This window comes from Astatotilapia calliptera, chromosome 2 (genome assembly GCF_900246225.1).
Source record: "Astatotilapia calliptera chromosome 2, fAstCal1.2, whole genome shotgun sequence".
Lineage (NCBI taxonomy): Eukaryota > Metazoa > Chordata > Actinopteri > Cichliformes > Cichlidae > Astatotilapia > Astatotilapia calliptera.
The window spans coordinates 33246557-33258247 of record NC_039303.1 but is presented as its reverse complement, the minus strand read 5'-3'; the positions used below and the strand labels follow the sequence as shown (position 1 = coordinate 33258247).

The following is an 11691-nucleotide window of genomic DNA, read 5'->3' as shown; positions in this document are numbered from 1 at the left end:
AACATGCAAATCTCAGTCAACAACTATATCTGTTTTGTTTTTATCTTTTTTTCTTTCTTTTTTTTAACTCCGCCTCTGGGTAGCTCGCTTCCCAGTGCCAGTCCCAAGCCCGGATAAAGGAGGAGGGTTTGGTCGGGGCTAGCAACCCCTTCCTGTAAAAACCTGCTATGCTACAGAAACGACAAGTGAAAACCAACGAGCAATCAGTGGAGAGGAAGGTCAATTGCTAGTGACGAGGACGGACCAAAGTCTCGCGACCATCCCTCTCTCAATGGATCGACCATTCCTCAATGCAAGAATATCGACTTGTATCGGGACATGGAATGTCAGATCACTCTACCGAATGGGATACCGCATGCAAAGGCTAAAGGCCTTCGATGACTATCGACTATCGACTTGTTGAAGTTGGCTTCAAAGCCAACTTCAAAGTTGGCTTCAAAGGCATTGATCGGTTGGGAACCAGTTTCCGACCGCATCGTCTCGGCTTGATTTCGAACTTGGCAGGCCAAGATCACGTTCATCCAGGACTATGCCCCCACGGAGGAGGGCGAACGATACAATCAAGGATGCCTTCTACAACCAGCTCCAAGACTTTTTAGCAGCCATTCCGTGGCACGATCACCTGTTAATGGTTAGCGACTATAACGCACAACTGGACGGGGACCGGGCTGGATTTGAATCGACCATCAGGCCCCATGGATTGGGGGCATGCACGACTGATAACGGCGACCGGCTCTGTTCATTTTGCGCCACGAACGACCTTTGCTTTGGGAATACCTTTTTCCAACACAAGAGAGCACACAAGACGACATGGCGGGCTCCGTGAGGAACATACGAAAACAAAACCAATTTCGTTTGTGTACGGAGACTATTGCGGTCATCGTTACTCGACGTGCGATGTTGGCGGGGCGCGGACACTCATCACCAAGCGTCGACTCTGGCTCATGAGAACAGTGTCCAACGGTCAGTGCCCCAAGCCTTTCGATGTCACTCGTCTCAGGGATCCAGAAATGGCCAGCCAGTATTGATTGGACGGGGGACCTTATTGATGAGCGGAATAAGGCAAAGCAAGTACGTGATCAAGAGCCACCGGGACAAGTCTTGGATGCAGCGGATATGCGTTATCGGCTGATAGATCAAATCGTCACACGGAGTTGCAGATGGGACAAACGGGATTGGATCGGACGGAAAGGACAAGAAGCGCAAGAGGCAGCAAACAAGAATGATACCAAAACGCTTTATCGAATCGTTCAGGAATTGAGCGGTGCTCTAAGCGGCAGACAAGTACCAATCAAGGGCAAGGACGGCCGCCTCTTAACAATGGCAGAGGAACAAGACCGATGATGGGTCCAACATTTCAAGGAAATCCTGAATCAACCGGCACCTATGTCGACAACACGCCTTCCGCCCCGTGGATGACCTTCCAGTTAACGTTGGTCCAATCTGGTCAGTGTTATAACACTGGACGGTGGCTTGGACAAGCACATCGCCTGTTGGCTCGGAAAGGCAGCATTGGCCATGCGCAACTTGAATCTGGTTTGGAGATCGACCACCATCTCGATATCATCCAAAGTCCGTTTGTTCAATACAATAGTCGTAACAATGGCTATCTATGCGAGTGAAACATGGAAGTCGACGGCAACAATCACCCGATGACTGAATGTTTTCCAACAGCGCAGCCTCCGACGGATTTTCAAGATTTCGTATCGAGATCAAAACAGACATGGAGACAGTCATTCATTGAGGACCTAAAAGCGGTCGATCTTTCATGGGACGAGGCTGAAGATGTGGCTGCAAACCGAGCTCGTTGGCGATCCCTTGCCGCCTAATGTGCCATCCGGCACAGGAGGAACTAAGTCTAAGTAAGTAAAAGTAAGTTTATTCATTTTTGATGGTTAAAGGTTAAATACAGTTAAATGCATTATTTTCATATCTATGCATAAATATGACCCAAAATATTTTGAAATGTTTAAGTCATAAAGTTAGACAAATGGATGAAAGCTTTGGTATGAAATGATCCAATATAAACAAAAGTTCGCGAACTTCTAGGATGAACAGCCAACTTGAAGGTGAATTTAGAATCAGGTGTGTTGATCGGTCTGATCATCACAACTAATCCACATCATTGTCACTGTCACACAGGAGTAGCTGAAGGTTGTAAAAGTCCTTGATGTAAAAAGGAAACACAGGATTCCAGTAACCAAAGGCCTCTATCGCACTGAGTAATGCCATTGTTCACAAGTCCACCATCAGGAGATCACTGAGTAATGATGGTATGCATGTTTTTCAATTCTCATTCAAGAGATTTCTGCCACCACGGGGCTGTCTCGTTCAAAGTGGTCCTGAGGTTTATTGACCCACCCTCATGCAAGTTGTTAAGGGCCACTTGAATGGTATGAATCAAGGCGTTGAGATATAATCACAGTTTCCTTAGCAAAGTTGCACTAATTTAACATCAGTGACAGAGTAATAGAAAATAAGCGTTGGTACAGTGAATGTTTTATCTGTTTTATGAGAATTCCCCGGAAAGAAATTAAGGGCAGTAAACTTTCACAGGTTTTATCACCGATGTTTTATTTGCCGCTCCATATAGTGTTATCAGGTAAACTCATATAAATGGACTGCAGTAGAATTACCAGATGACAGCTGAGGAAGAGTGTTCATACAAAATACACTTGGAGCTTTTAATAGACTGTGAAACTTCCCGCTGAACCAGGTTATCAAATTTTAGGCTTGCACAATACTGAACATGGCAGTGGACCAAGTAATTAAATGAGATGGGATAAAATAAGCCAGTGATATAGAGGAGCTTTTTCTGACCCCTTTCCTGTGCAGACTCATGGCCTGTGTGCTACATTCACCTTTTTTGTTGTAAGCCCCTGTTGAAGCCTTAACTTCAAAAAACTGAATTACAAAAATGTGTTTAATGTGAATTAAAACACCACAAACGCTCACACCAAGTCTGCTTTTGGGGTTAAAGGGTGCACAGCCACACACAGACAGAGCTAATCGACATGTTGATTGCACATGTTGAGCATGTACATTTACAGAGCATTAGTCATAGCAGAGCACCTGGCAGTCAGACACTTGGTGCCACTGAAGCATTTTACACAGGAAGCCTTTTACCTACCTCCTCTGAATTATGACTCAGCTAATGAGGAAGGGTGCAGGATTTAAAGACAAACATTAAAGATGGAGATTAAGCGCAGTATCGGTGGGGTGTGTTACTTTTCATCACAATGAGCAGGAAGCCACACGAGTATTCAAAATGAAAAAGGATTACCACAAAAAAAGGTATGTGGAGGTGAAAGCACGAACCATTCAAAGAGAGATCAGACGGGCTAATGTACCTGCCTTTAATAAACAATGGTGGAGTAAGCTAAGCCTTTTCTCACTTCCTAATTTACAAGTTTTTCACTGCTCATTAAGCTCCCACCACACAAAGACCAAAACACAGAAAACACCATCTGAGAGTTGAGTCTTCTTAAAAAAAATGCTTCTGTATTCGATTATGTGTCGTTGCTTCATGAGTCAGACGGGTGACAGACTAAAGGAAAAAACCCTATAAAGTGTCTCTGGAGGTCTCCTGAAGAGATGCAACACCATTCTTTAAAAGATATTTCCTGATTTTTTGATTTGGATCCAAAAATCTCCTCTTTGTGTTTATTGGGGTTGAGGTCTTGTCCCAGTGAAAGCCATAGCAAAGCATGAAGAACAACTCTGTCCCTTCCCTCTATAAAGATGCCACATGTCCTCTGTACAGTTCTGTGGAGCTCCATTATTTCCCCAGGGGTCTTCACGTGTTTGATGTGCCACAGATTTTAGACTGCATACCCCTCCTAACACAACCCTGCCATTTATCCGGGCAGCACAGGGAGTACTCTGGCTTGTGAGAGAGGAGACTTCTGTGACTAAAGTCTAGCATAAATCTAGTAAAAGAAAGCTGGATTAACAGCCATGAGCCTAGGTTACTGAGTATGCATTAGCTTCACACGGAGCATCGGGTATCCGGTGGTTAAGACACACACCTGTAGCATACCTGGATCATCCAAGACCTAAAAACTAGGTTGGCCCAAGCATTTTTTTTAATGTTTTAAATAACTGAACATATAACTTACAGAATACATACAGAGATACACTGTGCCTGAGTGGAAACTTAAAAGCAATAATCACATTTTCAATTCACAAAAAGTCTTAAAGTTTAAGTTGAAAATAGAGCAGGTTTTTCATGAGGTTTAATGTAAGTGCCCTTCTCATATCTCTTGTTTCATTCCATTTATAACACAGACTACTCTATTGTTCCACATATATTACTCTGTCATGATATATAAATAAACCAATAAATAAATGAATATACCTATGTTTTTGGTAATAGGAATATCAAGGTTTTAATTTTAATTGACTGGTATTTAGTATCCACATCCAGCCATTCACATTCATACAAAGCTTTACTCGGTACACGTTATAATGTTTTTATCTCACTCTTCGGTGCTTGCATCAGGTGCGACATCTTGCCCAAGGACACTCCAACATGTGAACTGAAAGAACAAGTTATTGAACCACAGACCTTCAGTGGTGGCATGGCCTGTGCCAAACTGGATATTCCAACCCAAATCCTTGCATTTAACTCTGGCCTGAGGCCTATAATGAAGACTATGTCGCTCTTCATCCATTTCGATTTCATATTTAAAGTTCAAATCCAGTCTGGGGCCTTGTCTGTGTGGAGTCTGCACGTTCTTCACGTGTCTGTGTTAATGTAAATGTAAATGGTTCTCTGTCTCTATGTGTTAGTCCTGTGATATACTGGCAATCTGTCCAGGGTGTACCCCACCTCTCACCCTGTGGCAACTGGTATAGGCTCCAACCCAACCTGAATTGAATAAGTGGAAGAAAATGGATAGATTTAGATTTTTAACACACTTAAGGTGGGTTCTGAATTACCTATGGATGCAAAATTGTTTTTTAGTTGTAGTAGCCACAGTGGGTAGAACTGCATATTTGATTTGGCACAGTTTTACACATAACTGATGCAGTACCTAATAGATTGGTGTCTCTACTCCTCCTGAGTGTACATATTGCTAATTAATATAATTATTTATAAAATGCCATAAAATCTTATTTATTCGTTTCCCAGGTAATAAGACAAGATGTTTTTAAATAGCATTAACGAATAGCTTAAATTAGGATATAGCTCAGTAAAATGTAACTAATCTGAAAGTTACAATAAATCACAAATAACTACATTAAAGTTAAAACAAATTATTAAGCAATATCACATGTAATAAAGTAATAAAGCACAGTCAAATTCAACAAAGCTAAATAAAACAGAATCCATACAAGTTTACTAAATGTATTATTAAAAACTGGAAATTTGAGGAGGTATTCAGAGGGACCTCTATGTATGAGTAAACATTAAAATTTAAGGTTATAATTATTGTTTGTTTGTTTCTGGAAATAATGTAATTTTGCAGTCTTTTCTTGTCTCGTGTTTCTAATTACCGGTAATACCTTAAATGGCCTAAGAGTACTTAGGACACTTTCATAAACTGTTACATAATGTTCCACTACAGGTACATGTTGCCATCGAGCGCGGCTGTTTACGTCGGAACCGTCTGCCACACACAGGACTCGCCTTCCCAGAATTCCATTGTGCGCAGGCGCAGAGTGCGTTGCCTGACAGTGGTAAACAGACGTCAGAAGGGAGTCTTCGCCTCGAGTCAAAACAAAACAAAACAAGTCGAAAAGATCCCGAAGGAGTGAATATTTGTACCGACACAACAACAGGAAGTTTTACAAAAGTCAGCGCGGACTAGAAACGGCAACTTGGATGAAGTTATCGGAGGCTTTTCACGGACTTTTCCACGGATTGTAAACTCTGGAGTAGCAGGAGCTTAAGCGGCTAACGTTACGGAGGCTATCGGTGCTGTTTTCAAAGTGCTGCGAGTGGGAGCCGACAGACCTGCGGGCGACCCCAGTTTCACCCAAGCGCCTGCGGAGAAACTGCGAGGCTTGGTTAGCGACACAACGAGACGAGGGTCGGCTGAGTTCCGGGCTGCGGTCGAGTGGGCTTTTTAAAACCCGCTTCTTCGAGTATCGTGTGCCGCGGCAGGACTGTGGGGAAACATGGCAGATGGTGACATGCGCCCGACCGCAATGTGGCGGACCGTGCAGACCTGAGGCGCGGACTTCTCTTTGCACATTTCTGTCATCTCTCTAGTGTTATAAACAAATCCCGAAGCGTCCTTACTGACATCTTATCCTCGCTGGAGGCTCGTTTTTCCCACCAGAAGACAGACAGAGACGTGTGCCAGCGTACCGGGGCAGTGTTGAACAGACCGCCAGCTCGGACAGTCAGCCGCCGCACATCTTCACTTTGACTGACTAAGCCGCACCGGTTAGTGGATGTCTGCGGAACTTAAAATAAATAAATAAATAAACTTTGGTCGTTTTCTCTCCCTTTTTCTGGTCTTGTGGAGACCTCAGACTGCCCGGTTGTTTACAAGAACAACCAGAAGCTCCTTTGTAACCGCAGCCAGCTAATCCTCGCATGCATACTGCATAGTTTCACAAGAAAACTTCACGTGTGAGTTCACAAATTTAATCCGCAATAATTACAAAATCTCCACCCGCATATAAACCACTCTCTCCTTGAAAGTAAAATATAGCAATGTAAGCGATTTTAAATGGCTTCAATTTCTATTTTTAGCCACACATGTTCACATATATATATTTTCTTCTTCTTATTATTATTATTATTATTATTATTATTATTATTATTATTATTATTATTATTATTAATAATAATAATAATAATAATTTCCAGATGCGGCCCCGAACCCCGTCTAGGTCCAGATGTTTTGGTGCTTATTGTCATTGTGCGACTATCTTTTTAGATTTCATTCAAACAAAGAGAGTCCCGCCCCAGCCCTCCTTATTTCTATATAAATCTGAAGGTTTATGATAGTTACTATTAAGGAGATTATTTGGGTTCCCTAATCTCCAATCTGAGGATTAACCGAGGCTATTGGCGTGTTCAGATTATTACGTCTCTTTTCTAGGCCCTTCGGTTGACACCCCCGCGGAGGGTGAAGTATATTGTTTGTTTATTTTTGTTTGTTTGTTTGTTTATTTTAAAGGTGGTGTGTTTGTTTTCTCTTAAGGTGTCATCGGCTCAAACTTACCTGTCAAACTTTAAATGTTTTAAGTTGAACACCTCTCTGAGTGGAAGTTCAGAGGACCGCCATGGAGGAGTCGCCAGTGCCCCCGATTGACCCAGATTTTGAGCCGCAGAGCAGACCTCGCTCTTGCACGTGGCCGCTGCCGAGGCCCGACATCACGGCTGTCAAGTCGGAGGGGGCGGACGGCGCCGAGTCCGCCGCCGGGACCCCGCCCGCTGACGAGGACAAGCCCGAGCCCCAGCAAATCGCGTCCGAGCCCGAGAAAGCGGCTGCGGCGTCCGTGGAGGGCGGGGTCGTGGCCGGCGTGGGCGGACCCGGAGCGACGCCGCGCAAAGGATCCTCCCGGCGCAACGCGTGGGGGAACCAGAGCTACGCGGACCTGATCAGCCAGGCCATCGAGAACTCACCCGAGAAGAGGCTGACGCTAGCGCAGATATATGAGTGGATGGTGAAAACTGTGCCTTACTTCAGAGACAAAGGAGACAGCAACAGCTCCGCCGGCTGGAAGGTGAGGGCTTCATCTGCAGGGAATCATCTGAGTCAGTACACAGCCAAGGTTATCTTTATGTTTATGGGCCTTTTAGTTTTAAGAGTTGAGCTGAACTGTAATAAAATAAACACTTAGGTCCACCAGGTAAATGTGTCAGTAAGAGTTTTTCCTGGCACACCACAGAGCTGCATTAAGAGTTACGGCAGAGAGTGTGTGTGTTTCCTTATTTAACCCAAGTTTGTGCATAGGCCAGCCATTCTGGTTGTCCTAGTTTTAAAAATAAACTAAAATACTTAACTTTAAGTAAATAAGCTTTGGGAAAAGTGGTTAAACATATTATTAATCACAGTTCTGCTTATTTTCCTTTTAGTGGGCAGGAAAACCCCTGGATGGCATTTACAGGCAGTACTGAGGTTAATCACGTGACCTCGTGCACATTGTTAAAAGTTGTAAACATTTTGGAGGTGATACAGCTACTAGTTGCTAGGTGGTTGGCATTGGTTGTTGACTGTCACTGGGTGAAAAAAGATGCTTTTCTACTCTACCTGAGGACTGGGAGCGCTTCATACAACATGCCTCATTTACACAAACACCCCCCAAACGCTTAAGTGCTTTCTATCTAACAGTCACACTCTGATGGTTGCATCAGGGATGCTCAAGGATGTTTGGGATGGAGACTGGAGCAGCCAGGGATCGATCCACCAACCTTCTGATTATCCTTGGGCAAGATACTGAACAGCCTGAATGTTAGATAGGAGGCACCCAGGTAGAAAAAGAAGTGCTGGTGTGAATGAGGCATGTTGTGTACATGCTTTGAGTGCTCGAGTAAAGAAGCGATCAATAAGAAGCAGTCCAAGTTAAATAAAAAGCACTGGAAACATCTTCATTTTTACACTTTTGACAATTTTGTCAAGCTACAAGAAGCACCAGGAGGCTTTGGTGCAGATGTTTATTCATACTTGTGGTGTCTGCGTCACGCCGGCTGCCTAAACAGCATGTTGAGTTTGTATTTTAATACCTCTTCTGATATTGTTATGCTAGGAGGAGACAGATACCTCCTCAATAAAACTAAAGCTGAGGCCACACTCATTTGTACTACTGTTAGCAGACGGGTGGTTCCCAGCAAGCGTTGGTGTGAAACCCTTCGAAACAAAGTTGTAATTGCTCGGGCTTATTACCGTCTAAGATCGCCTGTTTTGGTATAAACCCTTTTCAAAGATAATAAATACATTTTGTGTCATCCAAGATGAGACAAAAACTATTTTGAAAATCCTTTACTAAAGATTATATCCACAGTAGCCATACTTTAATTTTATTATTCTCATTTAAAGATAAGTGATTAATCTGCAAATCACCAGTGTAATAAAAGCAAGTTTCACCACTCTGCAACCAACTTGAAACACCTTTGGGGAGTTATTGTAAAGCATTATTTAATAAATAAACTTTAATTTCAGTGGCTACTTGGATGTAAAAATGCATTCACGGAATAAAAAGTCAAATCTGTTAAAAAACACAAAAAAAGTAGAAAAGTTTGCTCCAAAATAAGGTTTAAAATGCTTTTTAATCCTGAAAGTTTTCATTCAGTCAGCATCTTTTCTATTGCTGGATTCTCCTGTGAGTTTCAATTCATGACTCTCTCTTCATTGTTGTGTTTTGTGTTTTTTTTTTTGTTTGTTTTTTTACCTTTTGATTTTCAGAATTCAATTCGCCACAATTTGTCACTCCACAACAAGTTCCTGAGGGTACACAATGAATCGACCGGAAAGAGCTCTTGGTGGATGCTCAACCCCGAAGGAGGCAAGACCGGCAAGGCGCCGCGTCGCCGGGCTGCATCTATGGACAACAGCAGTAAGCTGCTGAAGAGCCGCATGAGGGCCAAGCAGACCAAGAAGCAGGCGGGAGCGGCCGGCCTGGGAGGCACCGCAGGTGTGTTGCAGGGCGATGGTGCCACGGGCTCGGCGGGCGCGGACAGCCCTAACTCATCCCAGCAGTTCTCCAAATGGGGGGTGAACAGCAGCAGCCCCTCGTCCCGCGGCAGCCTGGACGACACGGATATGTGGACCACCTTCCGCCCACGCACGAGCTCTAACGCCAGCACCCTGAGCGGACGTCTGTCCCCCATTGCTCCGGGCCAGGAGGATGACGACAACCTGCCTGATGACGGCCTGCTGGGGCGGTTCTCTGCCAGCAACTTGACTCCCACCCTCACCGAGACGCTCATGGAGGAGCTGGACCTGATCGATGGCCTCACTCTGATGACTGGACAGCAGGGAGGGGCCAGTCCCAGCACAGCCCCACCAGCACCTCCCACTCCACTGCCCTCCGCCTCCACCCTGCTGCCTCGAGGCTCCAGCTTCCCCTCCTTCCATCAGCTTTCATCCAGCCTCCCACAGGCCCCTACCCACACCAGGGCCACAACCTCCGTGTCTCCCTGCGGGCCCGGCAGCAAAGAGCAGACGACGTTCAGCAACTCCCTCTTCAACCCAATGCCCACCCCCAGCTCCCGTGGGAGCGGCCATTACAGCGCCCACGTACCCTCCAGCTTGGAAGCGCTGCTCACCTCCGACTCCCCTCCTCCCAGCGATGTCCTGATGGCCCAAGTGGATTCCATCATGCCGAATTCTGGAGGGGTGGGAATGATAGGTTTGGGCACGTCTGTTGCAGGAGTGAGGTTGGGTAAGGGGTTGGAGCCGAACACCGTGTCCCCCATCGGGCTGCAGGCACAGATGCAGCCTCAGCAGCATCACCTTCACCACCAGCAGCAGCAGCAGCCACCACCACCGGCGCAGCAGCAGCAGCAACAACACCAGCATCACTCTCAGATGGAGTTGGGGATGATCCTCTCAGGTCTGTCTCAGGACCCGTCACAGCTCTCTGCCCTCAAAGCCCAACACGCCGCGCTACCAGCCGTTGGCTCGCAACACGGGGGGCCCATCACCACCCTGCCGGGAATCAGTCAGTTTGGAGTGCCGTCCTGCTTCTCCACCGGTCCGGGTCGGCTCCCTACGGACTTGGACATTGACATGTTCACCGAAAACCTGGATTGCGATGTGGACTACATAATCAACAGTGACCTCATGGACGGAGACGGCCTCGATTTCAACTTCGACCCCATGCTGCCTGGAGGCCAAGGCTACCCGGGACCGACCACCACGCAGGGCTCCGCTCACAACTGGGTGCCCAGCTAATCACTCACCTGACCACACGGTGTTAGCCAGGTACACCAACCACTGTCAGAGACACGAACTATTTACTAGTCTAAAGAATTAAAAAAAAATTGTCTTTAGGTGTTGAAAACTTAAATATATTCAATTCACGGTGGTGCGAAGTAAAGAAAAGCAGCAAATCTAGAGAATATTTAGCATTTTAATTCAGGATTTAGTGAAAATGACCTTCGGTGATCAACTGTTCCTTAAAAAAAATCTATATTATATTAAATGAAAAAAACGTAATATTTTCAGTATTTTCCGACTTTCTAATCTAAAGCGTTTTTATCTTTATTCTGTTTTTTTCTGTCACTGTAGATTGAATATTTCCACCCCTTTTAGTTTTTTTCACAAAGATCTGCTCATTACTCACAGCATTGCATGCAGATATGGCTAACAGATCTTCTCAAACGGCCTTTTTAAGCGACAGCGAGGTGAATGATCCTCTCTATCGTCTTTGCAGGAAACTAATCTCCCATCAAGATAACGTCACGCAACCACCGGTTGATCCCTCCTCCCTGCTGGCCGAAGATGCTTGTCTTCAAAGCGCGCCGTTTCTCTTGGACTTTTACAAACGAAGACCTCACTCATATCACGTGCCAAGACATGCAGAGGAAGCGGAGGAGATTCAGGCTACTATGCACAACTTTCTGTTTATTTTTATTTTGTTTTGTTTTGGGGGGTTTTAAATAACACTCGGACGATTGGGCTGCTAGCCATTTTTGTTGTTGTTGTTTGTTTTTTTGTTTGTTTGTTTTTTCACTGCAAACTGATTTTTTTTTAAATGTGTGACTTGATGGTTTTTGGTTTGGTTTTG

At 44.9% G+C, this 11691-nt stretch overlaps 1 protein-coding gene across 2 annotated transcripts; it reads left to right on the top strand.

Annotated features, from left to right (window-relative positions):
• Window positions 1–5582: 5582 nt before the first annotated feature.
• On the top strand, window positions 5583–11641 carry foxo4 (forkhead box O4). Of its 2 annotated transcripts, none has more exons than XM_026144056.1 (4): window positions 5583–6583; window positions 7161–7686; window positions 9366–10886; window positions 11338–11641. In XM_026144056.1, the coding sequence occupies exons 2-3, from the start codon at window positions 7243–7245 to the stop codon at window positions 10854–10856; spliced, it is 1935 nt and encodes a 644-aa protein (XP_025999841.1). In that variant the 5' UTR covers window positions 5583–6583; window positions 7161–7242; the 3' UTR covers window positions 10857–10886; window positions 11338–11641. The 2 variants fall into 2 exon arrangements, with proteins under 2 accessions (XP_025999841.1, XP_025999843.1); XM_026144058.1 differs by having other exon boundaries at window positions 5585–6394.
• Window positions 11642–11691: the final 50 nt, after the last annotated feature.